The sequence below is a fragment of the Bacidia gigantensis genome (assembly GCF_019456465.1).
Source record: "Bacidia gigantensis strain McMullin 20006 chromosome Unknown contig_125, whole genome shotgun sequence".
NCBI classification, from domain to species: domain Eukaryota; kingdom Fungi; phylum Ascomycota; class Lecanoromycetes; order Lecanorales; family Ramalinaceae; genus Bacidia; species Bacidia gigantensis.
In genome coordinates this window covers 370,007-397,982 of record NW_025408591.1, presented here as the reverse complement: position 1 = coordinate 397,982, position 27,976 = coordinate 370,007, and the positions used below count along the sequence as shown (strand labels likewise).

The 27,976-nt window shown below is 49.6% G+C and overlaps 11 protein-coding genes across 11 annotated transcripts; 5 read left to right on the top strand and 6 right to left on the bottom strand.

Moving 5' to 3' along the window:
* Window positions 1-530: 530 nt before the first annotated feature.
* KY384_000933 (uncharacterized protein) lies at window positions 531-2,164 on the bottom strand (the record flags this gene model as incomplete). Its single annotated transcript, XM_044809466.1, has 4 exons — window positions 531-769; window positions 821-1,784; window positions 1,840-2,029; window positions 2,145-2,164. The coding sequence occupies 4 exons, from the start codon at window positions 2,162-2,164 to the stop codon at window positions 531-533; spliced, it is 1,413 nt and encodes a 470-aa protein (XP_044673373.1).
* A 297-nt stretch (window positions 2,165-2,461) lies between these two features.
* On the bottom strand, window positions 2,462-5,531 carry KY384_000932 (uncharacterized protein; the record flags this gene model as incomplete). Its single annotated transcript, XM_044809465.1, has 7 exons — window positions 2,462-3,225; window positions 3,279-3,411; window positions 3,566-3,655; window positions 3,710-3,996; window positions 4,048-5,281; window positions 5,335-5,411; window positions 5,474-5,531. 7 exons carry the CDS (start codon window positions 5,529-5,531, stop codon window positions 2,462-2,464), a joined length of 2,643 nt encoding a protein of 880 aa, XP_044673372.1.
* A 788-nt stretch (window positions 5,532-6,319) lies between these two features.
* Window positions 6,320-7,537, bottom strand: KY384_000931 (uncharacterized protein; the record flags this gene model as incomplete). The annotated part of the gene is made up of 1 exon (XM_044809464.1): window positions 6,320-7,537. One exon carries the CDS (start codon window positions 7,535-7,537, stop codon window positions 6,320-6,322), a length of 1,218 nt encoding a protein of 405 aa, XP_044673371.1.
* Window positions 7,538-7,953: 416 nt separating this feature from the next.
* KY384_000930 (uncharacterized protein) lies at window positions 7,954-10,101 on the top strand (the record flags this gene model as incomplete). The annotated part of the gene is made up of 2 exons (XM_044809463.1): window positions 7,954-8,656; window positions 8,870-10,101. The coding sequence occupies 2 exons, from the start codon at window positions 7,954-7,956 to the stop codon at window positions 10,099-10,101; spliced, it is 1,935 nt and encodes a 644-aa protein (XP_044673370.1).
* Window positions 10,102-10,549: 448 nt separating this feature from the next.
* KY384_000929 (uncharacterized protein) lies at window positions 10,550-12,142 on the top strand (the record flags this gene model as incomplete). The annotated part of the gene is made up of 1 exon (XM_044809462.1): window positions 10,550-12,142. The coding sequence occupies one exon, from the start codon at window positions 10,550-10,552 to the stop codon at window positions 12,140-12,142; it is 1,593 nt and encodes a 530-aa protein (XP_044673369.1).
* Window positions 12,143-12,372: 230 nt separating this feature from the next.
* On the bottom strand, window positions 12,373-12,915 carry KY384_000928 (uncharacterized protein; the record flags this gene model as incomplete). Its single annotated transcript, XM_044809461.1, has 1 exon — window positions 12,373-12,915. One exon carries the CDS (start codon window positions 12,913-12,915, stop codon window positions 12,373-12,375), a length of 543 nt encoding a protein of 180 aa, XP_044673368.1.
* A 19-nt stretch (window positions 12,916-12,934) lies between these two features.
* KY384_000927 (uncharacterized protein) lies at window positions 12,935-13,279 on the bottom strand (the record flags this gene model as incomplete). The annotated part of the gene is made up of 1 exon (XM_044809460.1): window positions 12,935-13,279. One exon carries the CDS (start codon window positions 13,277-13,279, stop codon window positions 12,935-12,937), a length of 345 nt encoding a protein of 114 aa, XP_044673367.1.
* A 1,097-nt stretch (window positions 13,280-14,376) lies between these two features.
* Window positions 14,377-16,098, top strand: KY384_000926 (uncharacterized protein; the record flags this gene model as incomplete). Its single annotated transcript, XM_044809459.1, has 1 exon — window positions 14,377-16,098. The coding sequence occupies one exon, from the start codon at window positions 14,377-14,379 to the stop codon at window positions 16,096-16,098; it is 1,722 nt and encodes a 573-aa protein (XP_044673366.1).
* A 983-nt stretch (window positions 16,099-17,081) lies between these two features.
* Window positions 17,082-18,605, top strand: KY384_000925 (uncharacterized protein; the record flags this gene model as incomplete). Its single annotated transcript, XM_044809458.1, has 2 exons — window positions 17,082-17,450; window positions 17,808-18,605. The coding sequence occupies 2 exons, from the start codon at window positions 17,082-17,084 to the stop codon at window positions 18,603-18,605; spliced, it is 1,167 nt and encodes a 388-aa protein (XP_044673365.1).
* Window positions 18,606-19,398: 793 nt separating this feature from the next.
* Window positions 19,399-21,285, bottom strand: KY384_000924 (uncharacterized protein; the record flags this gene model as incomplete). The annotated part of the gene is made up of 1 exon (XM_044809457.1): window positions 19,399-21,285. The coding sequence occupies one exon, from the start codon at window positions 21,283-21,285 to the stop codon at window positions 19,399-19,401; it is 1,887 nt and encodes a 628-aa protein (XP_044673364.1).
* Window positions 21,286-24,805: 3,520 nt separating this feature from the next.
* Window positions 24,806-27,873, top strand: KY384_000923 (uncharacterized protein; the record flags this gene model as incomplete). The annotated part of the gene is made up of 3 exons (XM_044809456.1): window positions 24,806-25,001; window positions 25,138-25,732; window positions 26,637-27,873. 3 exons carry the CDS (start codon window positions 24,806-24,808, stop codon window positions 27,871-27,873), a joined length of 2,028 nt encoding a protein of 675 aa, XP_044673363.1.
* Between the last annotated feature and the right edge of the window lie 103 nt (window positions 27,874-27,976).

The following is a 27,976-nucleotide window of genomic DNA, read 5'->3' as shown; positions in this document are numbered from 1 at the left end:
GGTGGTGGCAATGGGGAGGGGCACGGGAAGAGGGCGGGGGAGGGGAAGAGGTGGCGGGTGTTGCAGGAGCCGAGAAGTCTGTTGGTTACCACGGATGAGGTCTATACGCGTTGTTTGCATGGTATTGAGGGTGTGATGGTAGATGAGGGGCTGGATGCGGAGGGGATTGCGAATTGGGATTTGCTCGGGGAGAGGGAATTGTATGAGACTGGAAGGAGAGAGAGGGAGACGAGGGTCAGTCTGACGTTTAGGGATGTGCTGAAAGTGAAGAAGGTGGGGAGAGCACTTGATGGATGGGTGAGGTGATTGGGATGGGTATGAGAGATGATCATGGTTCTGAATACTTGATATGGAGCAATGTAAAGCAATCTGGGCACTGCACTAAGGAGTTTTGGTAGGCATACAGCTCTCATGAATACTGACCTCAGGATATTAGTGGCAAATCTTCAACGACTTAGTAACACATTCGATTATCATTTCGAAGGAAACCATCACTAGTTTGTGTAAATGTTTGCCGCTTTGCTCCTGCGCTAGGTTCGAAGGTAAGTTGGCTTTTCAGGCCCCCGCCAACCCTTCGCCTCTTGTTCTTGAACTGTATCCAATTCTCTCGCCCGTGCGATCCTCTCTTCTGAGATTATATAGCTTTGCGGTAAATTGCCAGTCCTTACAAGCTTCTCTTCTACATAGTCCTGAGGCGCACCACTTTCCTCGCCTAGTAGCATTTCCACGACGGCTCGACCGCACAGTGTGCCATTCGGCATGCCGTGGCCTGCTTACCGGCTTTAATGACCTATTCAACACGAAAGAATGAAAGACGTACCTGTATAACCCCCAGCAAGCCACACACCCTTGCGCTGAGGTACGGCTCCAACCCACGGAGCGTGGTCTCTGCTCGTCCCCCAAATACCCGACCATTCATGCGTTGCTTTTAATTCCTGTAAACCTTCTGTCTCACCATCAAGATCCAGTAAATGCAGAAGCTCGCGTCTCAAATACCGAGCCTCGCCTTCGTCAATGACCGAATCATCCGTTGTGGCAAGATGCTCCATTGTTGCACTCGCCTTGCCGCCTCCGAACATCAAGTGTCCGGCAGGATTGGGGACGCCGGAGAATGGCCGCTGATTGAGATAGTCATCATGATGAGGCATCCCATCATTTGCGCCTACGAAGCCATAGGAATTGGGGAGGCGGGTAGAGTTCTTTGGTGGGAGGAGAGCTGACAGTTCTCCCCGCTCTGGAACAATCAAGTCGCTGAACTCCGGAAGAAGATGAGATGTATAGCCATTCGTTGCGAGAATGACGTGACGAGCGGTGATACTGCCTCTAGACGTGTGGAGACGCCATCTCGCTGAGCTTGTTGGCGTCCCACAGCTTTCAATACTAGTGACTGGGGTCTGGGTCTGCAAATTGATTCCGTCGCCTTGTATGAGCTTTTCGATAATATTTGTGATCAATTTATACGGCCAAAGGGACGCTGCATTGGTCGTGAGCGTCGCGATTGGTGCGCCATTAACCCTATGAGCACGTCGTAGCTTGACCTGATCGCGTTCGAGCTTGATCCTCGAAGCTAGCTCTGGCTCTGTGACTATGAAATGGGCTACACGTTGGCTCACTTCGTCAGCTAAAGCCTGGCTCCAATAAGTCCTGCAGGCTTCAACGACTCGCCATTCGCAGGGCACATGATGCAGCTCGATAAAATCACGAATAGTCTCCCAGTTTCGGATTTCAAATAATGCAACGTCTGGCGTAGAGTCAACAAGTAGTGGCTGGCAATGCCCCCCATTCTGTGTTGAATGATCAGTCTGGGCGTCAGTGGTCTCGCAATCAGACTTGGCTGACCCTTCCCGTGGCTCCCCAGCAGACTTCTCGTGCTTCAAGCATCACGATCTCGAGCCCCTTCGCTCGTTTATCCTCGAGCAGAAACCTTGCGGCCGAGGCGCCGGTTATCCCGGAGCCAACTATCACCACATCTGCTTCTGATGGAAGCTCTTCCGTGGTACGATGACCAAGGAGAAAATCATTCGGTTCACTATGCCAAAAAGAAGCAGTTGAACACTCTGATGGTAGGTCCGCCATAATAGTCTACGATTTGCTATGGTTGGGCAAACTTCATGCATGAGGAGAAGTAAACACCTATGACGCACTTGGGCACATACATTACCATGTATTCAGGCTAACTCAAATACCGTAAATTACTCAATTACTCAACATTGAGGCATTCTTTCTAGATTTCTCCGACCAACGTCTTTATCCCTTCCAGAGCTTTCAGTAGAGATCTCTAGAAATACTTCCATTCTAAGGAGTGCACATTTGGACGAAGCACAGACAAAATTTACAGCTGGGGAATTTGCATTGCCTAAGCTTATGAGAAAGGGGCACACACCATGTTTGTTCTATTATCCAGAGTTCTTCAAACAAATTCCAAATCTTAAGTCCAAGCGAGGTCTCCAAAAGTCAATCATCACTTCACAACCGCCATCAAAAACCCATCATAACCCTTCCCTCCCACAATCTGCATGACCACCGAATCGACCCTCTCATCTTTCCCTACTTTCTCCACAACATTTCTCCCACCTAACACCATATGATGCGTTTGTGCCTCCGGCGTCTCAAAGTCCGCTAGATAACCCCTCGCAACAACATTACCAACTACAATACACGTCCCTGGCCTCCCCATCTTGACCGCCCAGTCGAAATAAGTCCAATTATTACCCTTGTCCGCATCGATGAACACAAAATCGTACACATCCCTGTTCCCTTTCTCAATTTGATCATACAATTTCGGGATCGTGTCTAGAGCTGGACCAGTGATACACTCTACCCTGTCGCTGACGCTGGCTTTCGCGAAATTTTCCCGCGCAACGTCGGCGTGTTTGTCGTTGAATTCTAGAGTCGTCACCTTCATGGAGGGATTCTGTGTCGCTAGCCAAATCGCTGTGTAGCCGCCCAAGGTGCCTACTTCGAGGGCGTTCTTTGCGCCAAGCATCTGACATTGGAGGGCGAGGAATTTCGCTTGGCCAGTGGATGATGCGATGTCCGGTAGGCCGTGGGCATTGGAAGTCTCGACTGCATTAGTGAGGCCGGCATGGTTCTGGCGGGTAGCAGGATGTAGGTGCGAGAAGGTGTAATCGTCGACGGCGGCCCAGCGAGGGTTGGTGGAGCTGAGCTCGGACAGAGATTTGCCTTGATTCATGGTGGTGGATCTGCCTTCTCGAAGTTTGCGAACTGTGGGTACGGGTAGAGAGCGCTCTCTTGCGGAACCATCGTGTCATTTATACCAGTAGTTAGCGCTTTGGCTGACGCGTCTGCAGGATGCTGAACGCCGAACTCCGAACTCTCGGCCGAAGAAGTGGCAATCTCACCGTAGTGTGCCTGGTAGGAAGACTCATCTTCGGTCAAAAGTGTGACATGCTGTGCATAGAAGTAAGCGCTATTTCTGCCTCCTTATCAATAGCTGAAAAGTGGTTCAAAGTCCCATCCATCCAAGAAGTCGAAGTTGTCGAGCTGAGATATGTCCTGAGTCAGATGAGTAGGCATTATTCGAACGGACACTTTGCGACCTTACTGTAAATGTTTGCGAATTGTCATCTTGAGGAATTAAAGGTGGTAATTCACCATTTACGATCCCATTACCGTTGGAAGCTGTTAAGAAAGACTATCATCGACTTTGTTAGCGAATTTCTATACCACCACTATAAGAAAGGATTACCGTATTTGGAAGGCTCGCCAATGTTGCTGCAACTGAGTATTTGTCTTCTCGAGACAGCACCCGTCTCATGATATGGGCGATCTTTTCCGAAGCATGATACTCTTCACTTTGCTCAGAAGTAGAATTGTGCTTTTTAAGGAGCCCTTGGACTGCACAGACGGCATAATATGCCTGGAAGCCAATTCCGAGATGCATCACAATCTGCTCGAGCACAGCGAGTCCGCGTTCCAGGCAAGCAACAGCGTCGTTGACATCTAAGATCGAACTGCCAAACATGGATTTACGGGCTGTTGAGAGTCAGTATCTTGAAATGTTCGGCCGATAGAAAACAGCAATACCATTTCTGAGTCCCGTCTTTGTGTATGCGTATGCTATACTCAAAGCTGCGTTCAGTATGTCAAGGTCAAACAGGCTCCAAACATTGAGTCGCGAAGTTAGAAGCCTATGATGGATATCAATGGTATGAACAGCTGCCTCCAAAAGCACCGCAAAACTAGAGCGAGAGGCGTCTTCGCAGACTACGATTTGGCGGTGCAGAAGAATTGTCGCTTGTTCCATTCGAAGGGCAGCTAGTGAATTTGCGATTTCTGCGCCATGACTGTCCCATTCAGGAATCTGGTCAAGAACCTTGTCTACCATCCTTTGCAATTGGCCTTGATGCCGACGGCCCCCGTTACTGAAAGCCACAAGATCTTGCCGCAATTTGAATGTGGTGCTCAAATAATGTAGACATGCGGATGATGTGAAATGAGATACTGGATGTGAACTGGGCCACTGGGTCATCTCGGGGTCCAGGTCATCATCGTTGCAATTCAGGGGTGAGCCACAATCAACTACTAGATCTGGAAGAGATGGAGGCATGCCCCTTTCAATGGCGCTTTGCAACTCGAGTTCAGCTATTGTCCACCATAATCTTCGTCGCATTTCCTGGTCAAACAAGGACGTCCGCTTTTTGCAAGAATTCCCACGCTGACGATGAAGGATCTCAATGTCTCGATGGAGCCCAATTGAAATAGCAAAGTGAAGGAGTTTCCCTGTGGAAGTCCATGTTCTTTTGTTCTTGTACTGATTAATCCTCTTGGCAATAGTAAGGACGCACTGTGCTTGCATGTATACGAGAGTCATATGTTTCTGACTCTGAGTGGCCAACCACGCATTGCATTTCTCGATCCACATGCAGGCTTCTTCACGGGCAAGTGAGGAGGGTCCCTTATACAACGACGTGTCTTCCGTCCGCACATGGTTCGTGGCCGCCATCATGAGTAATACAAGGCAAATGAAGCTAGGATTAGCGTTGCTTGAAGGGTGCCAAAGGAGGGAGTATTCCTTCCAGAAGGATGGTGGATGCAAAACTCGGTAAGTTGTCTCGAAGTACCTCACATAAGTTTTCACAAGCAGATCGGTTACATCCTTGCCAACGTTTTGCAACAGGCGGATCATATAATCATCATTTATGGGACCATCGGGACCCTTTGGGCCTTTGATTTTGGCAGCCTTTAATTCCTTTTGGAGTTGCTGGCTGCCTGGATGTTGAACAGTCATTTGGTTCATGAATTGCCGTAGCTCAGGTAGCTAGATGCATTAGTACAGCCTACATAGCTCACTGAGACTTTGGTCTGCCTTACTTGAGATAAATAGCTGGGGGGTGGCTCGCTCCATAGAAAGCGGTCTTGAAGCTTTTGCCTTTGTACAGCATCATCTCCTGATGACTGTCCGAAGGTTCATGCAACACATTTGATGTCATTCCACGAAGATCAGACTCACTCCGTAATGGCATCATACCAAGTACGCTGCCATTGACTATTCTCTCTATTCCAATCATGCGATGCTGGAGTTGCTCAATTCGAGCCTACATGCTATGGTCAGCATTGACACCATGATCTATGTTGGATTGGTGTAGCCGACCAATGGATTGGAAGTGATCTGCTTGGCTGTGACGACGCCTTGTTCGCAATGGCCACCGGCGGGATTGACTACGCTTGGCAAGTCCTCTGTCGCCGCCACCATAGCATCCTGATCGTAGGTGCATTTGTCCGCAAGGTTGGCTTTTTGGCATCGGGTACAAGCCGGAAAAATTCGGTCGCATTTGAGCTTCCGGCGCCGGCAATCGACGCATGCCAGAGCGATCCTTCGTCGCTTCGCTGGAGGCGTATTGTTGTGGTTCAAATCGCTGGCGTGGTTGACTTCGCTAGTAGCCGACATATCGAACTAGACTAATTGGACATTCAAAGATCTGTCAAGAAGAAATTTCGGTCTGCTGAGTTGTGCTGCGACGATTTTTGTAGAGGCAATGGCATCGTCGCCATACTCCACGTTAGTACGCTGGAACGCGGCTCTCTGATCAGCAGCGAGCAGCAGAGCGGTACGAGACGGAGTCTGTCACTTTGTGAAGAGACATTAAGAAAGGTCGAAGCCCGTCGTTCAAGCAAGGTTATCAATATAGGGTTGTCGAAATACACGAGGGTCTTGATACAGGCAAAGCGTGGAGAGAAGTGTACGTTCCGTACCTCGGCCGGAAAGTCTCCCATTGGCCGAGCAGTTTTTGGGTGCAAAAAGACACTAATTTTCAATGGGTCGATACAGTTACATTGTCATATTGTGTTTTGATTACTAGACTACCTGAGTTTCTATCGTTCCAATCGGCCTTTCGACAAGGTCAATAACGCCGTCGACGACGCTCTGCCTCGCCGCTTCACTTGCAGGATTTTCGCCTGAGATATATCCCAGCCAGACCAGTCTACTGACCCTCTCATCCTCAACCTTACCCAAGAAAGTCATACGATCGCCTTTGCCTGTCAGTAAATACGGAGCTCCTGGGACTGCCAATGCTGCATCCTCCTCCACCCACGCTTTTAATGCCCCACCGACTCCTCTTTCAAGCAGCAGCGTCCTCCCCGTGGCCACACTGCCTTTGCCACCCATCATCGCCTTGAAATTAGCGACACTGCTTTTGAAACTCTCATCACTATACTCCTCGCCCTTTCCTCGCGCATCGATCCCCCTTATCCACCCATCCCTTAGGTGACCGAAGTTTGTGTTCTTCACCGGCACAATCCTGACGGCACTTCTGACCCCTTTCTGCCTCAATACCTCTCCCCAAACCCTCTCGCTCCCCTTTCCATCAAGCAATTGCTTTCTCAAATCCTCCTTCTCACCCTGCACCAGCGTACTTGCTCCAGGTCCAACAGCAGTCTTCACCAAGCCTGCTTGTAGCTTTGCAATGTCACTTTTCGCCACATATATGCCCACGACATATACCTCGATCCTGAATAGCGAGACCTTTCGCACACCTAGCCCAAGAAGTTGGTATTCCTCCTCCTCTTGTGCTGCGCCTATGCCCGCTGGTAAAGCGGGCGTCTTGCCTTGGTCTGGAGCAGAGCCAGAATTTGGAAGCCAAATCGATTTGGGAAAATACGGAATGGTTGAGGTGCCCGTGGGAGCTTTGGGAACGTCATCACCGTGATCTTGGCCTGTTATTTGGACCTTAGCCCCGCTGGATAGAGCATCGCCTTGGCTGCTGGGTCGAGCGTCCAGGGAGCGAGGTTGTGAGGATCTGAGAATAGCATAGCCAGCTAGAACAGTAATGAGAGCAGCAGATGCAGGTATTGCATATTGCTTAGCGCGGGCTTTCGATCCCGATGGTCCAGCACGTTGATTGTTTGTGTATGGTTGCCTCCTTCCGCCGGAGCTGATGCACCGAGAAGGGGCTGTTGTCCTAGCTCGAATCGTCCTTGTCAAAGGCGCTGTACATTTCGAGACGATTCTTCCGGACATTCCAGAACAAAGAAAATAATGCTGGGGATTCACTTGATGAGACTTTACGGTCATGGCGAAAAGCTGACGCAGGCGAGGCAAATACGACTTGAATTCCACAATCCCTAACCGGCGCTCAGATTTGGGGACTGTCTTGGCGCGTAGCTGTCAGCTTTAGTTAGATATTCCAGCCTTTCCTCTCGCACTCTCAAGATATTATGTTCATGTCCGATATGTCCTCCTTGCCATTGATGAGACTTAAGGATTTCCGCTTCTGCCTAATATCTCCAGAGTGCTAAGCCGAGAAGTCTCGTGAATGAGCAAACATGCTCCGAAGAACCTTCTCCAGTGACTATGAAATGTAATATGAGACTGCTTCAATCTCGTTGTTGAATGCTTCTTGCCCGCTTTGTTTACGCAATTTCTATTCAAAGAAAGATACGAGTCATTTGTCCCTGCATGTAGACTCTGATGAAAAGACTGAACGTATAATGGATCTCAATTTAAGCGACTTCGGTAGTCTACTGGCCAAATTACCTGACACTACAGATTACGAGAACCCTGATACTCTTCAGTCCTGCGTTGTCAATCCTCCTGCACGCATTCCTCTCTCCGGCTACACCTACAATCCAGCTCTATGGACTGCCGATGATGAGATCGAGTCCACTGTAGGAAAGGATAATCTGTCCCCATCTGACGAAGAGCTCGGAAATTGGCCACGACGTCTCCTCCACATTCCGACAATGACGTCCCAAGAATGGCAGCCTGGAAATCGTTACGGAAATCATGTGTCACCTACGTACAATGCAATATCCTACACCTGGGGTCGTTATGACCTCGACCTTCCAGGTGCGAAGAAACTAAAGAAATATCGTGCCGTCAAAGCTCTGCACGTGAATGACGTCCAGTGGCACATACCGAAAATTAATCCAGAGCATTTCAGCCTTGAAGCTTTCGAGTCTTTGATTCGATGGACGGCTAATGTAAGCATTGACTTGAAAGAGAAGAAGGATCCAACAGAGTTCCTATGGCTTGATATTGCGTGCATTGACCAAAATAGTGGTCCACAAAAGATGGCGGAGATTGGCAGACAGGCGGCAATTTTTCATGGGGCGGAAAAAGTGTTTGTTTGGTCGACGAAGCACGTAAAGCAGAGTCTGGAGAAACTTGCAGCAAGTATCGCTTGGAGTCACGGTAAGTTGGTGCAATTAATCTAGATTTGTGTAATGCCTCCCACTTGTCGAAACTAATCGTTGTCATGGGCAGAAAATGGCTCAAAATTTGAGGGTCATGATGTGTCGGATATTGCGCAGAGTCCGGACGCAATTCATTGGTTGAAATCGACAAGAAGCACCGTAGACCACCTTTTCATTGACCCTTGGTGGAGTTCATTGTGGACTTTACAAGAAGCCTTTCTGTGTCCTCATGCTCACATAGTACCGCTAGAAGGTGGTCTCATTCCAATGGCAATCGCGACTAATCAACATCATTATAATAATTTGACACTTTCTGGTTTTTGTAAAGCGAGTTTCAGGCTTGTGGAGATTTGTGATAGCATCTTAAGTGCTCCAACAAACCACTCTCTGTTCAACGAGGACCATTCAGATGCCAGAACGATGCATCTAAGCCTGAACAAGACTTACCTCTACCTGATTGACGTCCGAGAGATGTTGACTCAGAGAGGTCTCCTGGGCTTGGTAAGCCGTAATCCAGTTGCCCTCTACAATGTATCACAATATCGTCATTGTAGGTATGACTACGACCGCATATATGGCATACAGCAAGTCTTTGGTTTCCGTCTTGGTGAGACAAGAACGCCCCAAAAAGGTGTCATGATCCCAAAGAAGATCGACCGCTATGTCTTAGAAGAACAACTCGGAGAGGCTTTGGTATCGGAATATCCAGTCACAAGCCAAATGCACGTTTTCGAAGAGATTGTTGAAGAGGGCCGGGGCTGGAGACCTAGCCCTTCTTCTCTGGTACCAGATCTGGACATCAAATCTCAATTCGCGGAGCTCTCGTTTGTGGCAGAGTGTGAAGTGTCGGCAATTGGTACAACGAGAGCTAAGAGAGGCTACTTCAAAGGTCGAGCTTGCAACTTTTCGACGCTGTCGCAAGTTTGGAAAATAGCTAGTGGGTCTCATGATCAGACTACCAGTTCGAAGAGCCCACAGCAGATTGGGCTTGATGCGTGCATCAGGTCTGGAGACTTGATTGATGCTGTAGATTTGACCATATCAGAAAACGGTATCTTACTCGACGGAGTCGAGCCCATTACCACAGTTGTCCCCTACAGGAATCGCAAATTGATTCGTAGGGAAGAACAAAACCGGCTGTCGTGGTGGATCAATGGTTTCCTGAAGACGTATTTCAAAGCTAGTGATTGCATAGTCCTTTTGTTGGGAAGCTTCGATGACAACGGAGTGGGAGCAGGCCAAGAGAAGCTAGACAGATATCATGTTGGTTTGATCCTATTCTGTATTCCTGGGCAGTCTTACTGGAGACGGATGGGTTTCTGCATATGGCAATACGAAAGTGAAGCGCTGAACTCAGCACGACTCAACAGAGACGATTGGCAGACCTTGAAGGCTGAGCATGGAAGCACAAATTGGCGAAATGAAAGCAGTAGCTTTGCCTAAAGTTCGCGGAAGCTGTAGAACCCCGGAAACGCGACGATCAGGTCAAGATTAGGAACGATTGCAGGCGTGAAGCTCAGCAAGATCTACTAGCATAGGCACCCCTGGAGCCAGGTTTTGCTTGATTAGCCAGCGCGCCCATCCAATGATTCTGTGGCTGCCCCACTTTCTTAATGCTTGTCTGTAAGTAACCATTTAATCCTCAATATTATATTGAGGGACGACGTCATTAATTAGCATAGTCCACATACCTATTTTATTCTCTCTACGTAGGTGGAAACCCCGAATTTAAGGTCAATAGTCATGGTAAATCGTCATCTGCTAAGTCTTAATGTGCTCTACAAGGTAACATATATCTATTTAGGCGGATTCATTTACCTATCGCAGAGACGAATATAGCTGGCCAGGCGTCTCCACATATTGGCCACGGCGTCTTCTCCACATTCCAACGATGACTTCTGTCGAGAAGGGTGAACGAAATACATATCTCGGTGCCAAGGAGCCCAAGTACAGCATCTTGACTTACACTTGGGGCAGATGGGTAGATCAATCTAGGAATGCACCGGCTCTGCCCGTCAAAGGGACAACGTGGAGAATCCCGGCAGTCAAGATAGAACACTTCAGTGTGGCATCTTTCCTTAGGATTGTGGATCGAATGGGGGCAGAAGATGTGGATTGGGCCTGGATTGATGTCGCTTGCATCGATCAGGAGAACACTTTGATCAAGATGGACGAAATAGGCCGACAGGCAAGTGTCTTCCAAAACGCTCATAGAGTCTTCCTCTGGTTATCGCACACAAGCTTGGATCTTCTAAAGACCTCTTTTTCAGACATAACCAGATACAGCTTTGAATTGGGTTGTATTGGAACTAAGTACGGGCGGCTTTCGCTGACTGTCCCTGAATTGATTGACTGTTTGTGCGAAACCACAAATCGGCTTCTCAATGATCCTTGGTTTTCGTCCTTGTGGACTCTGCAAGAGCTCGTTTTAAGAAATGATGCCCTTGTACTCTCCAAGGAGGGCGAGGACTTATTTCTAGACTCAGAACAGGTGATGTCAGCACAGAGTTTGTTCATGATATCGCTGATCAGCAGCTGTCAAAATGCTTATTCTCTGGTCGAGGGCGTCAAATTGGACCTAGAAAAAATTGAACGTCTAAGCGTTGATCAGCAGATGACACTGGATCAAGGGAGAACGATAATGCAGAATATCATGGGAGCTGGGCTTTATTTCCTGTTCACCGATAATCCTAATGTTCAATATAGTATTGCGCAATATAGGAGGACAAGCCGCCCCGAGGACCGTGTGTACGCCATTATGCAGGTCTACAATCTCCGTGTCGGGCAGTCACTCCGACCAAACGACGCGCCTCCTCTGCATCAACTCATTGACGAGTTCGCCCTAGCTATTCTCTCCACGGATCCTATGCTTGGCCAGTTATTCCTGCACACTGCGCAACCAGAAACAAACAAGAGCTGGCGTCTTACTCAAAATTCAAGAGTTCCCCCAGAGTTGATGGCGTACAAGGAGCCCAGCCCCTGTTGCCAGATAGGAACCATTTTGGAGAGAGGTACTGCGATTGCCACGGGCGAGTACATCCCCTTTCGGGACCTCCTGGCGCTTTTCCAGCAGAACGGAGACACCGTCGATCCGGACTTCGCCTTTCAGATCATGTTTGATGACTACCTTGTAGAATTGATGGGACTCCAAATATTCCCGTTCATATCGATAACTCAATCATCTGACCCAGATAAGACGTGGATATGCAACAACAAGATTGCTTGTAGCGAACGTGGAGATAGGAACCTCTTTGTTCTTCTGCTTGGAGACTTCAAGGATGGTTGGAATTTCAGAGAGAAGCAATCTGATCGGAGAAACCTTGCGTTAGTTCTGCTAAAACAGGGATTCAAAGATGCCGAAGGAAGCAAAGATCACTCTACTTTCAAACGACTCGGACTCTGCTACTGGACATTACAAGTACCAGACATTCGGGAACAAGTGGCCAATCTTGGATGGAAACACGGAAGTCTTGAGCTTTGTTGATGCACTGCACTCTTATTTCCTCATCAAAGCTTACACACACGATTGAGCTTAAAGATCGGCTCCTGAAACTTGAGGTTTGGCAGGACTTTGCTGCTGGAGATCTCCTAGAAGATATAGGCTAGTGTCGACTTCTTCGAGATCGTGAGAATCATTCAGCATATTGTTATGTAATCCACTATGCGCATGGCACAGTCCAAGACCCTTTCAATCGAGGTCATCAGACGGGACTACTATTGCCTCTTCAAAATCGCAACAACCAACCATCTTTCTCTCTCTCTGACGTCCTCAGTGCTCCCATCTCCAATTGGATTCCAAGCACGCTCTTGGCCTTCGTCATCACGCTCCCAAATCTTCTCAGTGACCAAACCTGCTTTCAGGGTTTCATCGAAGAATGCGGCAACTTTAGCACGACCAGTGTGAAAACCTGCAACGATCGATATCCTCGAGTTTCTGTCATGGGACAAGAAGTGAAGCATCGATCTAATGAGGTTCTCGTGTTCACCATCCATCCAGAGGCAGTCTGCACAGAGTATACGAGTAAAGCGCTCACAATGATTTGCGGAAAACGAGTCCGAAGTCTCGCCCCACGTATGACCTCTGACTACTGCCCGAGAAAGCATATTACCCTTCAGATTCCTTCTGACATTTTTCTTGAGGGTCTCAAGAATAGCAGGCGATGGGTAGTCTGAGATCGCTACCTCGCTAGCTCCTGCAAGGATCGCGATGATACCGGCAAGCCCCGTACCTTTGTTCTCCCATGAGCCCAACGCCATTAAAGTCTCATAGATCTCATCACACACCAGCTCCCAACTCAAGGACCCTTTCCCCTCTCACATCCCATGGACGATCTTCCTTTACGTCATCACCTTTGGCTTGACCCAGCAATTCAGCAAGCAGAAGACTCGCGTTCCACAAATAGTGCGCGAACAGAAGACGGTCCGCCTTCTCATCAGATTTGGCAAGCTCTAATTGAATGTTGCCAAACGAGGACGACGCATAAACGACGCTGGAACCTGGATCGCCGTGGAGATTACTCAGGCTGTCAGGAAACAAAGTGTCAAGACCATCGCTGAATATGTCTTCAATTGATGTCAAATTATTATTCAATGGTCTGATGCGAGATGTCAAGTTACTCATACTCCTACAAAATGATTAATGAAATTGTGCAGGAGGAGATCCCCGTCTGGAAAAGGAGCTTATCGCTAAATGGGGGCCTTATCTGAAAGAGACTAGCGTGGTAATCTTTTTCTAATCTCCGGCCGAGAGTGAAGTGTTTTTGCTGCGAACAACAGCCGTTTTGCATATCAATATATCCCAAGACGACAGACAAATACATCGCGATGCAGAAGAGAGTGATTCAAGGGCTGTCATCTATGCCAATAATAATGCCTATTTCGCCAAGTCTTCTCTTTCAAGGTACCTCATCCAGCTTCCGTTATTACTTTTGTAGTCACTAATAATGACAGGCAGCAGGGTCAATTTCCTTGTTTCCCCATCTTCGCTAAAATTGTGGCTGAGCATACGCTAGTGAGATCTGGGTTATGATTTATCTCGGCCATCAATGATTGGAGTCTTTTGAAAGGTAGCCTGGTCAGCCTTGCCAGATAACAACTCGTGCGGGGTTAGACATATCTAATGAGGCGTAACGGTCGTTGATCATGCACGCGACTCACTCTGGAGTTGTTGAAGCCGTTGGTGGTGTACCAAGACAGCGCCCCTTCATCATGTAGCCATAAAGTGCAGCCTGCCAACACCACCATCACCACTCGGTGATGACGGTGAAAACTCCCCATCTTCGGTATTAGTATCTATTACCCTCAGACGAACACACCTTCCAGTCGCAGTCTTTTACTTCCTTGTCAGACTTGACAGTGTCTACTTAAACATGTAGCGGACCACAGCGCAAGCACTCGCCATTCTTCACTATGCTCATCCTTGGCATATATGTGTTCTCGGGTGCTGTCTTCTTTTTGCAACCCACTACCGCTGGACCTGGCGTCACAAGCTCATGCTGCAAACTAGCCTTGTCCTCATCAGCGTTCATCGACAAGACCATCGAAGATTACAGATGTGGCCAAGTTTACTCACCTGACAGAGTACCGGCTCCAAGACTCAACGTTGGACTCTCCTGGTGTCGAAGTCATTGCTCCGGCTATGCTCTCTATGAACCCAAGGAACTCAGCTCATGGGCCCTACCCCTCTTCTCATTCATACTCCCAGCCGTCATTTTCAGCATGACAATCCCACGTCGCTTGGGAGCCGATATACCACGTCTTTCTCCTAAGTGGACATTGCTCTCCTTGCTTCTGGATGTTGTCCTTCTCACGCTTGACACTACTGCATGGGTTCTCACAATCATGATTGCGCCGGCCCCCTTCATACTGAGCGGTCTCTTGGAGGTGATCATAGACTACAAAGTGACTCGATGCACGACCATCCACCAGCCAATCAGCCGCCTTCCACCACGAGAGAGAGTTCAGCTATTGACCGCTGTCCTTGCTGGCAATCTGGCAATTGAGGGAGTTCCGGTCAATCCTCAACGAGAGCTAGACGGCGAGCTCAACGTCACCAAGCATGGAGATGCTGTTGACGAAGAAACGAAAGTCAGGCTGTGCTCGATGCTAGACTGTCAATTTCCGTTCGGTGCTGCTGTCGGCGCGCCAATTTTGCTCTACATTGGGTCCTTCATTTTCTCACTCGTCAGTCTGGCTGGGACCCTTGGTGACAAGGGTGCTGCACGCGCACTGGCTTTTGGGATATGGTGGATGACGATCGTGCATGTATCTGCAATCAGGCATGTTTCACACGCACTTGATTCCTCCGCAAAGAGCATTGCTGATGTAGATTCTCTTAGTGGAAGTCTACTTTCGAGCAACAACCCCAGCACCGCAGCAGCCATAGTTCGTCGTCAACGCATAGTACTAACGGTTTCGGAGCGGCTACAATATGCAGATACAAGGTCACAATTAGAGGACAGGATCCAAGCGAGAGTGGAGGCTTACTCCAGGATCCCTCTGATCTATAAGTCGCGCTTCGAGCCAGTCTGGATGTGGACACGGGGTAAAAACAAAGCAGCTTGGATCAAGGGCACTATGGCATGGCGAAAAAGCTGGTTCCGCGATTACATGGAAATGTCGGGTTGGGCTTGGTTGCTGTTAACATTGGTGGCCTACCTCCTGGTACTCATACCTTGCATTCTTGCTTTCTGGATAGAATACGCTACGCCCGTTGTCGAAATCGGATGCCGAGCACTCACAATACTGGTCTACGCCTGCGCTCAGCTGGTCTTCGTTGTCCTATCTGCATGGAGCCACGTCAAGGCCGTCCAAGAAGAGGACTACTGGGAACGTCATCGCTGGCTCAACCGACTCAGACGAAAATGGGTCGGTGTTCTTGTCACTGTGCTCCTTCTATTACCAGCCTGGATAGCAGCAGTCTTCACCACTTTCGCAGGCACTCTCATGCAAATTACCGGCATCTTCCAGAACTGCATCTGCTCCGCTACCCATACTTGGACGTTCCCAATCCAATCGACGGTCTCCCTAGCCACTGACACAGCAGAAGATCGACAATCATCTAAATACTGGAGCATTGCTGGATATATCGCTCTTGGCTTCCTCGCTTGCATCACATACCTAGGCTGGTGGTGTCAGCGCAACATGCGCGATGTCTTCATGGAACGCGTGAACGATTTGGTAGGAAGCCCAGATGACGAGCCAGACAAGAATGGAGCTACTATGGATCTCGCCGCGCCATATACAAGATCGGAGCACACCGTGTCAGGAACAACGGAGGAGAAAATTCACCTAGAGGACACGATCTCAAAGTCAGTAAACGAACTGCAGAAATGCCACAATCACCACCCATGCGACATCACAACAAGTGTTCACGATTCACAGCATGCTGAGCAAGCAATAAACAGCTCCCAGATACAACATACCGCTGTTGAGGTGTGAAATTAGGTTCAAACCACCGCCAGAAAATCGTTATCTTCAAATATGGATCTCTCGACTCACTTCCATCTACCTGAGCAAGTCAACGATGGCTTCAAGGACATTTGGAGAGTTGACGTTACATCTACTGATGCAATTATCAGCTAATTCATACGTGTAAGCATACTTGAGTAATACGCGAAGGGTTCTCATGTGCTTAGGTGCCGCTATGCGCGTAACAGAGTTGGTATGTTGTAATAACTCGATTCTATCTGAGCTTCCAGCCATTTATCATTGAATTTCACACCTAAGCCAGCACAAGTCTGCGTGTGAAGGTTGGGGACAAGAAAGGTCGAGTGACAGCTGACGGGCAATAGAATAGATTGGAGCATCTCGAAAGTCACGAAATTTCAACTCCAACGCCTTAAGCTACAACCAACAACATGACGCCCGAATTTGCGGGACCGTGAAATTGAAACGCGCTATAGCGGGATTTGAGCATCGAGACTTATATGCATGAGCTTCTACCCACGGTCATCTTTTTGCTGACGAGATGTCGCATAGAGGAAAATCATGGCATATACGAACATCATCCGCATACAAGAAAGAGAATGAAGCGAAGACGGGTGCTTTCCTCTTTATTTTCTCTTAAAATCAAATACGAACCTTCACTCGAGCACTTCCCCCACAACCATGTACCCTCCCTTCGCCCTCGCCCTCTCCACCCTCATCCTACTCCTCACCCCCCTCCCCTTCACCTCCTCCTTCCGCACCTCCACCCCAACCGAAAACTTCGACCCCGCCCTCGCCGACCCCCTCGGCCGCATCAGCTGCGACGGCCCCCCACCCTCCTTCCACATCCCGTTCGTCCCCCCCTCACCACCGACCCTTCAACCTGGACCCTCCTCCAAATCTGCGCAAAACCTCAATACGGCGGCAAAGCGCCCCAGCAGCACGCAGGGGGCTACTGCTATCGCTTCCTCACGCCCAACCAAGCCACTCCCGAAATGTGGTTCGATGACTCCCCTGCCGCGGAGGCTGCTACTGTCCTGCAGCATCCGAGGGTGCTGGCGTATTGTCGGCTGCGATGTTTTTGCTCCGGTATTGAGAGGACTGCGGCGCTACGGCAGCAGTTTGCGAGACGGACGACGGAGGCGAGACTTACGCTCCCTGTGGTCCTCGACCAACCATTCCTCATGTCTTTTGATGCGAGTGCGGATGGAGACATCGTAGGCTCTGAAGCTGGGAAATTCGCGTATACGATACCGGCTTTCTCAGAACTGGATGCGAATGAGATGAGGGGTTATAGTACGGCGGATCAGGCAAGTGTGAGAACTGCGAATGTGAGGTATGTCACGCTTGAGGAGGAGAATCGGGTGAGTGCTGCCCTTGATCTGTTTGGTTCTTGGTGATTTTTTGAGGGGGAAAAGGGAGTGGAGGGGAGAGGTGGGAGATGGTGACAGATGGCTAACAAGGAGGTCTGACGCAGGTCGTTTGTGACGGGCGCGTCATGGATCAGACGTTTTCGTATTTCGATCCTAGGAGTAATCCCCGCTTTACGCGGTATCTGTTTCGGTGGAGGCCGGCGAGCCATACGATGCAGCAATTATGTGCGACGGCGTTGGATGGGGGAGATAAGTGAGTCTTTACTTTCTTTTTTGCTTTTTCTGGAGAGGCGAGAGGAAGTGGAGGGAAGGCGAGGGGAGACATGGGTGCTGTGGTACTCATGCCAGATATTGCCAATTGCCCCCCTGCACCCCCTTCCCCCCGCCCCAACGTGGGACTGTGGTGTGCTCTCCCATCAATCGACGGCTGACGACGAGAAATATAGCTGGAGCAGCGCCGGAACCTACTGCCACCGTCTCCCCAACGGCGAGCGCACGGTGTGGTGGAGCGACGACCTTACGCCCAACAGAGGCCTGACATGGGACGGCTCACCGTTCCAGGCCCTCATGGCAAGAATGGTCTGCGCGCGAGCATGCTACTGCAGCACCGACCCGGAGAGGAAGAAGATCGATCTGACGGACAGTCCGAGGGTCGGCAGTGTGCAAATCGCTGAGACACAGGAGAATGGGAGAAATGTCATTGAGGCCTTTCTGAGCCAGCCGGACGGAAGCGTCCGGACGGTGCTTATTTCCAGCAGTGCTGTCAGTGCTGATGACGATGCGGGTGCTGGGGCGGGGGAGATGCAGGTGGCGTGTAAAGATGAGGAGGCGGGGTGTAGAGAGGGATGGCCGGAGGAGTTGTTGGGGCCTAAGCCGACGTGGCCGGCGCCGCTGCCGGAGAAGGATGAGTTGACTAAGCTGGATCAGTGTGGGACGTTTTGCTATGAGGCGAAAGATTGTGGGGGTGACTGGAAGAGTGGGTGTCGCTGTGTGGTTCCTAAGGAACTGCCTGTGTATGCGCTGGATGCTGTGTTTCCGAAGCAGCCGGAGCTACCAAGGGGGAGGTGTATGACCATGCCGGATTATGTGCTCAAGGCCGCAATGGTGGGACAGTCAATTCTTGGGAAGCGGAGGAAGGAGGTGTGAGGGAATGAAAGTGAGGGTGCTTGTAAAGCCCGAGAGTATTGAAGTAATGTTGTTCTAAGTCAAGAAAGTAGTGGTTGAGAGCAAGACTATGTATGAAGATATCAGTGAAGTTCCTATCGAGATTAGCAAGAATGAAGTCACTTGTTATATAACGGCGAAGGACTAGTGTACTCACAACAACGACATCTTAGCTCCTCGGGCAGCTCTGGCATTCCTTCAAAGCGAAATGTCATGGAAAAGACGGTAGGTCAGAGAGTCTGCAATCGATTTGCTTTTCAAGAAAAGGGTTGAACGGATTCTAAACGGTGAACAAATGCTGAGGAAAAGGGAAAGTTCAAAATGCAGGTCTAGTCGTCCAAAGTCAAGCGTAATCTGAGGATTTCTGGAAAGTGGCGATATTGGGAATAAGGGGCGGCGCTGTTGTGACAGAAGGGGAGAAAGAGTTCGCAATACGCTGTGCATACCTTTCATTTCCCTTCTTGCTTGTGCGAATTTGCAATATGATGATATGACGGATCGAGATTAGAATGGTGAGCAGGTAAATGCAAAAAGAGTCGTGTCATTCGTAACTAATATACGCTAAGTCATGCCTGCCTACCGCCTCATGGTGTCTGGCGTCCCGTATAAACACATTTTAGATTAAGCAAAAAGAGCGTAAAAAAGCCCATGATAATGATATCGTAGGACAAGGCACGTTGTGTGTGCGTTGTCCGAAGCGCAAATATGTCCATTCCCTCCCTAAAAAGTTCGTCATCTGTTGAGGCATTGTTCGAGAGCTGATGTGATGAAAGACCTATGTAGAGATCTCCCTTGCGTGTGGTCGCCGATGAGCTTTCTGGTGCGACCTCGGAGAATAGTCCTTATCCACATCCTTCGAACCTCTCCTAGAATAGCTTCTATCATCGCGATCGTCTTTTGAAATGGGGAAAAACTTTGGTGTAGCCTTCGGCGAGGGTTCCTCTTGAGTAACTTCACCAAATAGGCTCTTTTCCCCACGCGCCGATTGGTGTGTCTTGAGACGCGGAGACTCTTCACGATAGCTGCCGTAGTTGTTGCGAGTTGAGGGTCGCTCCTGGAAGGTAGCCGCACGTGCAATTGGTGAAGGCCGAGGGGTGTGACGGTCAGGACGGTCAGTTGTTGCACGACGTGGATTCTTGGGCGAATCGTCTCGCGAATGAGGCATCTCATCTGGTGATACGTAGACTGTACGTGAAGATCGGTCTTCCTCCCCAAGAGCTACTCGGTATCTCGTAGACTGCTGCCGAGCTTGCGGCTGAGGTCTTCGAGGAGGTGGAGGGGGTGGAGGAACGTCATCATCTGATTCAGTGTCGCTTCCACTCGAGCTTTCTGAGCTAATGTCACTCGGGTCAAGAGTCTTCTTGTGTTTAGAGGGCTGCGAAGCACCTCGCCGCATGTTGTCAATAGGCATAGTCTCTGAACGTGACAGTCCTGGATGGGCGAACTTCTTTGGCGGCACATCCGTAGCAGATCGTTGAGGTTCGCCTCTGCCTTTTGACGATGCCATTTTCTGGAGGTAGCTGCGATCAGACGATGCGACTGGCATGTTCGGCTTTCGTACTGGAGGAGGCTCCATGATCTCGATCTTAGGTTTTCCCTTCGTGGACTTTCTTACCGGGCTGGGCGGTCTGCTAGAATGAGTGCCTTTTGTCGCTTTCCTCCCGTCATCACCCGAAGAACGTCGGCCACCATCAACAGGTGTAAGAGGGGGCGACATTGGTACTTGATCCCGGTATGAGTCTGCTCGCTTCCTTCCTGAATGTCGTGTGTCAAGATCGACTTGCTCACTTGACCTACGCATGTATTCATAGGCCGCATTCTCTTTACGTTCTAGAGCTTCGTCACTGGACCGAGGATTCCCTTTTCTGCCATACATCCTGGATGGCTCTTCACGATATCTCCTAGAATCTTCATCCCTTCGCTTTGATTTGGGTTCTGATGCGCGGGGGAAGTAGGAGTCGCCGGGCTCAGAGTCTGAAGACTCTTCTTCTACGTAGGCTCTTTGACTCCGAGACTTTGCTTCAAGATCCCTCCTTCGATCTCTAGCTCGTTCTGCATCTCGTCGCTCCCTTCGTTTCTTCTCCTCAGCCTTTTCCCGCTTCTCCCGCTCCTTCCTTTCCCAACGTTCGTCTTCCACAGTATGCCGTCTCCTATCATCTGGGCCTCGTCCGGATGTCTTCCTCGATGGCGTCTCATCATAGGTATCCTCATATTTCCTGGACGATGGTCTTGCTTCTGCAAAAGGAGAGCCGAAATCTTCCGTGTAGGCTCGCGCGGATTTTGGAACTCTTTCTTCGTAGACTCTTCCACCACGAACCTCAAACACAGGAGGCTGTGCGGTTCTTGGGGCCGCAAAGGTCTCAGATCTTCGGGGTGGCGGCCGAGGTCTTTCTTCCAGGATCTCAGCTCGAAGCTCTGCCAACCTGGCTCGGTCATCCCAACGCCGCCTCCTGTTGTCATCGCTCAATATCTCATAAGCTTGTTGCACTTGGTGAAATAGCTCGGCCTTTGTCTTCTTCTCGTCTTCATTTTGCACCTTGTCAGGATGGTACAGCAGTACAAGCTTCCGATGAGCGCTCCTGATGGTTGAGAGCGGAGCATCTTTGAGAACGTTGAGGGTCTTGTACGGAGAGGGCTCGAGGGGGTCTAGATTATCTGCCATGATAGTTCTTGAGGAAAGGTTTGAATGGTGTTAGGCGTTTAAGATGCTGACTGCGGCTAGAAGTAAGTTGCCTCACATATGACCTGGGGTCTGGGTCATTTCGGCGAGCTGCAGAAATGTGCTGTGCTTGAGTGGATCAACCAGGGCTGATGCTGTCAGTGGTGACTGGATTGCTTGCATGTACAGTAAGGTCGTTGACTCAATGCGCGGGGCTGTGAAATGAATGAAGTAGAGAGAAAGTGAAGTTGAAATAAGAGAGGAGTTTATGCCGTGGAAATCGAAGATCAACAAGGACGGTGGCCGGTACGTCAGACCAGGGCAAACCACTGGTATGGCCACGCGCCGACTTTAGGTTAGCGCCGGGGGTGGCGATAATAAAACTCCGTGGCGGAACGAGTGAATTGTCAGTTTGGTGGGTGCCTGCTGACAAACCTCTGGCTGGGGAAAGATGCTCTCCGACAGCGAGAGACAGAATCGAAGGATGAAGAGAAGGAGGTGTCCGCCGAAGGGAGGGGCACTGCTCGTTGTTTATTTGAGACCCTTTGTTTGGAATGAAGGTTGTTGTGCTGTCCTCTAGGCGGTGAAGTAGCCCGCCTGCGACCGTCGCTTGGGCTTGTTGCCAAGGCAGAGAGGCAAGACACTCACTTCCAATCTCATCTACCGTCTTCCAGAAGAACGCCAGATACTTCTCGGTCAGTCGAGAAGCTGGCCTACTCACCGTGGTAAAGATATTGTGTAAGGGGAAAAGAGTATGAGTGCGAATGAGTCCCCGAGGTGTCAGCCTTTTCTTGCTGGACGAGTCAGCCAAGGGAGGGGCTTTGGCGATCCCTCAAGTTTCCGCACAGTGCTGAGAACACTGCCTCAAAAGGCTACGCATGCAGAAACGAATACAGTCACATTAATAAGAGGACGTGCGGGAGTGAGATGGAGAGGTAAGTGGAGGAAGAAGGAGAGCCGTGGATTTGTCTATATGTATTGTCTGCGAGTCACAGGCGTTGCTATTCCTACTAATCCCACTTTACAGCCTCTCCATCTTCTGAGTTCGCGCCGTCTGAGTACAGGCTCTCTGTTCCAAAGACGGAGGATTACTCCCGAACCTGATGACCCATTTGCGTACAACTGGCTCCAGAAGGTGCGGCCCGACAGCATGTGGCCGTCTAAATGGTTGCAAATGTGGGGGCAATCGCAGGAAAGCCCAAAGATCGTGCGGAAAGTGCGTTATTAAGTAGACGTTTCCGGACACTACTCTGTTTACAGGCTAGACGTAATGCTGCATGGACCTCTGCATTATTGGCGTCTAGTGGCTACTGGCCGGCTGCTCACAGGCGGCCTGACATACCGGCGGTTACAGGGACCATGTATCCAATGATCAGAGCGCGCTGTTCGAAGCTTAAGCATGCTCTGCAGGTAGTCACAACATAAAGGTCCGGCAACGCCTCCACAATGCTCAGACCCTATCAGCTGCCTCTTCGTGGCAGAGAGGCGCAGTCAATGTCCTGAGGAAAGACAGCCAGAGAACCTGCGGAAGGCCCATCAGATATGCGGGTTTACTTCTTTAGATTTGTGGCTGGACTCGACGTCTTCCTAACGGCTACCTCGATCAAGTGTACGCAGCCACTCAGCTTGATATGGTGTATTCCATATTGAAAGATCATTCGCTACTACACGAGGAATGTGTAGAGCCAATGTGAAGGTTAGAACGTAATCATCTTCCGCCGACCCAAAAAGCGCACTCAGCAATAGGGTTTTTAAGGGAGCTCTGTCACCTTGGTCATGCGTCGCTCCATTGATACTAATTTAAATTCCGCTGGATCGATGCTCTTGCTTGTCTACCGGACACTCCTTTCAGGCTGGGGAGCTGGGAATTCCCAACCCGGATATTTTGTAAGGGCCTGGACGACTTCAGTCATCATCGAAGTCTGGCTCTTTCCAAAGTCCATTCCTGAGTCCGTATAGAGAGTATGGTCCTTCATTTGCTGCCAGTCTCTGTGTAGGTAGCCACAGACCGCTAGTCATGGATAAGCACGCCACAAGCTTTGATGTAGGCACTTGAATCTTCTGGGTTTGATCATGTCACAATGACATTCTGGCGGCACACTGACTCAAGTGGATGCGGCGATACGGTGATGTTGACAGATGTCGATGCTCTGCTGAACAATGCCAACAGGTAGGTGATTCAAGCGGCCTGCGGCTGTCCAATTTTGGAATCACAAGCCTTGCTGGCTGTAGCGTTCAGGATCCAGCTTTAAGTAGTGAATGCCTAGAGGAATAAACCTGATTCGGTTCCCTGTTATGGCATATAGCCGGATCTACCTGCCACGATGGAATCAGTAATCCGTTTCAGCTCGCGGTAGCTATCTTGCTTGGTCAAATCACGTATGTAAAGGAGAACATCTTCCTTTGATGGCATAAAAAGAGGATGTTGTGGTATCAAATTAGCATACAGTTCTTGTTTGGCGAACTTTGGAAATGTATGCAAATTCTTGGAATCATGAGCCAGGTAATAATAGAACTGGACATGACAAGAGGCATAGTTGGTCAGAGCATTCGCGAAAAAGCCCAAAGTAGGCAGGGAAGTCGCGAAGAGTCGTCATTGCGGAATTCCATGCATTCAGGCAACGTCCTTGCTACGGTGTTCGATAGATTCATATCAATCAATCCATGCACCATAAACTCACCAATATGACTCCGATTTAACGTATGATATCGCTGCATCAATCCGCAGAATATTGATTGATAGTGCTGAGTCAGGTGCGCCCTACCCCAAGATCTCACTCATACACTGAGCACTGAGCAAAGAGCAAAGCCGCCTCGGTCTACGGAGAAAATCTTTAGGCCGATTTTGAGGACTAGGGAAGCTAGAGCTTGACAACAAACAACCTTCGGAGAACGTTGCACGGCGGGTACGTCAGCTGTTGCAAGCTTCTGGAAAGCAGCTGACACCATGCTGATTGAAGACACATATCATTCAAAAACGTTGTGTTGAAATTCCAATGACGAAGCCGTGTTCATTCGCACCTGGCGTCGAAATTCGCAGCCTAGCGATTCAGCCACAAACGTGATCCTTGATGCCCTTACCGGCAAGCAAAACATAGGCATAATGACAAACGACACTGCGAGGGCATTCTCTTCGTCGCTCGTAAATGGGGGCTCCTCTTCGATTGTCAGACCACGACCTGTCAAGTCCGGAAATCCAGCAATACAGCGAGCCCAATCGGAGGAAGACACTCTCAAAGTCGAGACATCCAATGTCGCCTCAGGAGTCTCTAGGTCTGTGTGCTTCGTCTGAAGACAGACATGGTAGCTGACGACGTCTAGCGGTCGCTCGACCCCTATTCCAGAGGATGCGCCACCATCAGCCCATGCTACGTCCTCCGCGAGAAAGCAAATCAGAGCGCAGCAAAAGCATAGAATGTTTCCCTCGATAGACTACGAAGCACGAGTCTCTCATTTTGATCCACGCAGCGAGTACAGGGATTTCAGAGGGTTCTTCGTTCTGTTCTGGATCGGACTAGCAATCATGGTCGTTACGACAGCACTTAGAAATATCAAAGACACAGGGTACCCGCTGCGGCATCAAATGTGGGATCTTATGACTATCAAAACTTGGCAATTGGGTTTGAGTGATGCTGCTATGATCATCAGTACAGCGTTGGCAGTGCCATTCCAGCAATTGATGCAGAAGACCACCGGCTGGATGAGATGGACCAGGGCAGGTATGGGCATACACAGCACGTTTCAAGCACTGTGGCTGTTGCTTTGGGTCAAGTAAGACTCACCACTGAAATCATTCGAGCATCGCTGATCAGTCTAGCTGGCCTTTCATATTGGATTGGCCTTGGACCGCCCAAGTCTTCTTTACCCTCCACACTCTTGTCATTCTGATGAAGATGCATTCTTATGCCTTTTACAATGGCCACTTGAGCAACACGCAACAGAGGCTCCGCGCCCTCGACAAGCCCGTGAAACATTCGCGGGCTGCCGCTGTTCGATATCCAAGCTTCACAACCGATTTCAAGGAACTCGAAGCACTTGCAGAGCAGGAGCAGTCGAACAAGGAAGTAGCAGACTTATCTCAACTACGAAATGATCTTGCGACCGAGCTCATCTCACCTCTTGGTGCTGTCACCTATCCTACAAATCTGACAATTGCAAACTACACCGACTATCTGCTCTGCCCAACCCTATGCTACGAGCTCGAATATCCCCGGACGTTGAAGGTCAATTGGGCCGAGCTCTTTTGGAAAACCCTAGCTGTATTTGGCTGCATTTTTCTCCTCATGCTGACGAGTGAAGAATTCATTGTCCCCGTACTTCACAACTCCGCCATCCGCCTACAAGCCATCGACAGCTGGTTTGAATTTGGTCTCATCTTGGCTGAGAGTATTAGCGAGCTGCTCTTCCCATTCATGGTTACGTTTCTCTTGGTATTCTTGGTCATTTTCGAGTATGTATTAGGTGCATTTGCGGAAATCACTTGCTTTGCAGATCGTCACTTCTACTCGGATTGGTGGAATTCATGCGATTGGTAAGATGTTTCGGATACATGCATAACATACGCTGACGCAGGAACAGGCTCGAGTTTTCCCGAGAATGGAATCTTCCGGTTCACCACTTTCTTCGCCGGCATGTATACTTTGCATCGCGCCCTTATACGTCCCGAAACATCGCCACATTGATCACCTTCCTAGTGAGTGCCGCTGGTCATGAGCTTGTCATGGGTTGTATAACCAAGAAGCTTCGTGGCTATGGCTTCTTTGCTCAGATGTCCCAATTGCCAATCGTTGCCATTCAGCGGAGTAAGTGGATCCGAAATCGAAGATTGCTCGGCGTGAGTTATTACCCCTGGTTAAATCTAGGGCGTTTTGCTAAAGCCCGCAGAATATCGTGTTTTGGATATCCATGATCCTCGGACTCGCCATGTTGAGCTCCCTCTACGTGCTTGTATGATACATCCATCACCCGTTTGAGGTTTTGCTTCTTGCATAAGCGTAAGGGTCAAATGAATGGGGAGGATGGCATAAGCGGGCATTTTATCGACATGCGGTCTTTACATAGCGTTGGCTCTATTTACCAATAATGTACATACAAATGACATATCATCAGTATCGTGAACCTCATTTTCAACACTGATTACCTCATCCAATTGTAGTCGTACCGAATCCTGACAAGGCTGAGAATTTGGCAGGGGAATCCTTTCGGCTGATTCTGGCCGATTCTGGAAGCCGAACGCCAAAAGTTTTCCCCCAAGTCTCCAGCTGACTCCAGTCCAACGTCACATCAGCCAGTACCCCCAGGCTACTACGCAGAAGTGCGTCTTTTCTTTCCATCGTGGCTTCTTCATATCTCAGTGATCGCTTTAGCTTGGCTTCCTCCCAGCTGCAGTCATTCTACACTAGCCTGCCACCTGCTCTTCGCACACAGGTGGCATCGGCCCTCAACATTATTCAGCGGGCCTTGCCCCACCAAGCACACCAGCAGCCACCAACATTCTCTCAAAAGGCCTTGGAATTGTACTCGAAATCGACAACTTCTCAACTGGTCGCCATTACTGCTACACTCGTTGTCGCCCTCTTCACTCTCATGTCCTCCTACTGGCCCGGTGCCGGCCGCTACTCGCCCTTCACCTCGACCTATGACCACCCGTTCCCGCCCCGAGTAACATCAGACGATTACAGCTACATTGCTGGCGATGATGATAAGGCAAGACACAATAGCTATGGCTTTCCTTCTAATGCCACGTCGCAGCATCACGATAAACATTACAGAGGCGGAAGCAGTGGTAGCGCGATGATGGAGGAGCCAAAAGGACTTGCTCCTGATGTAATCATCCTAAAGTTCAGAGGCACACCTATTCCGCTGCATTTCAAGGCATATTCGATTTCTGAAGGCGATTTAAGAGTGAAAGATCTACGACGAGCCGCTGCGAAAGAATTGAAAGTGGATGACCCAAGAAAACTAAAATTACTCTACAAGGGAAAACAACTGAAGGACGACCGAGAAACATGCAAATACGAGAATTTAAAACAGAATAGTGAGGTCATGTGTGTTCTTAGTCATGACGGCGCAAGGAGTTCTGGGACTAGTGATAGCGATGGCAGCGACTCGGTCGCGACAAGCGGAGCTGTGATAGAAGATGACGATCGGAGAGAGCGGAAGAAGCGCAAAAATCACCGAGGTGGTAAGAGGAAGCCGCGACGCGCTGATGAGGATGAGCGGGAGCGTGATAGGAAAGATACTCTGGCCCCACCTGCACCTGCAGAGCATCGTCCCTCGACATCCAGGAACGCAAGCCCTGCACCACTGAGAGAACCAACAGACGCGGCGGGAAAGATCGACTTCATTGAAGCGAATTTTGACCGTGTGCTGCTGCCACAGATCAATAATTTCATCCTACACCCGCCGGAAGAGAAGAAGGATAGGGATTATGAGTACAAGAAGCTGAGCGAGACCACATTGACACAGACGTTACTCAAATTCGACGAAGTTGAGACGATGGGCGACGAGCGATTGAGGGCAAGGCGAAAAGAGTCGGTCAAGAGGATACAAGATATACTGAAGACACTGGATGCTGCAGGCCAACGATGATGAAGCATGAACAAACAATTGAATCCCATCTCTGCCATCTAATTCACCTGTGTGCGAGCTGTCTCCTTGGCTAGCTCAGTTCCCTCTTGGTACTCAGTCGCTT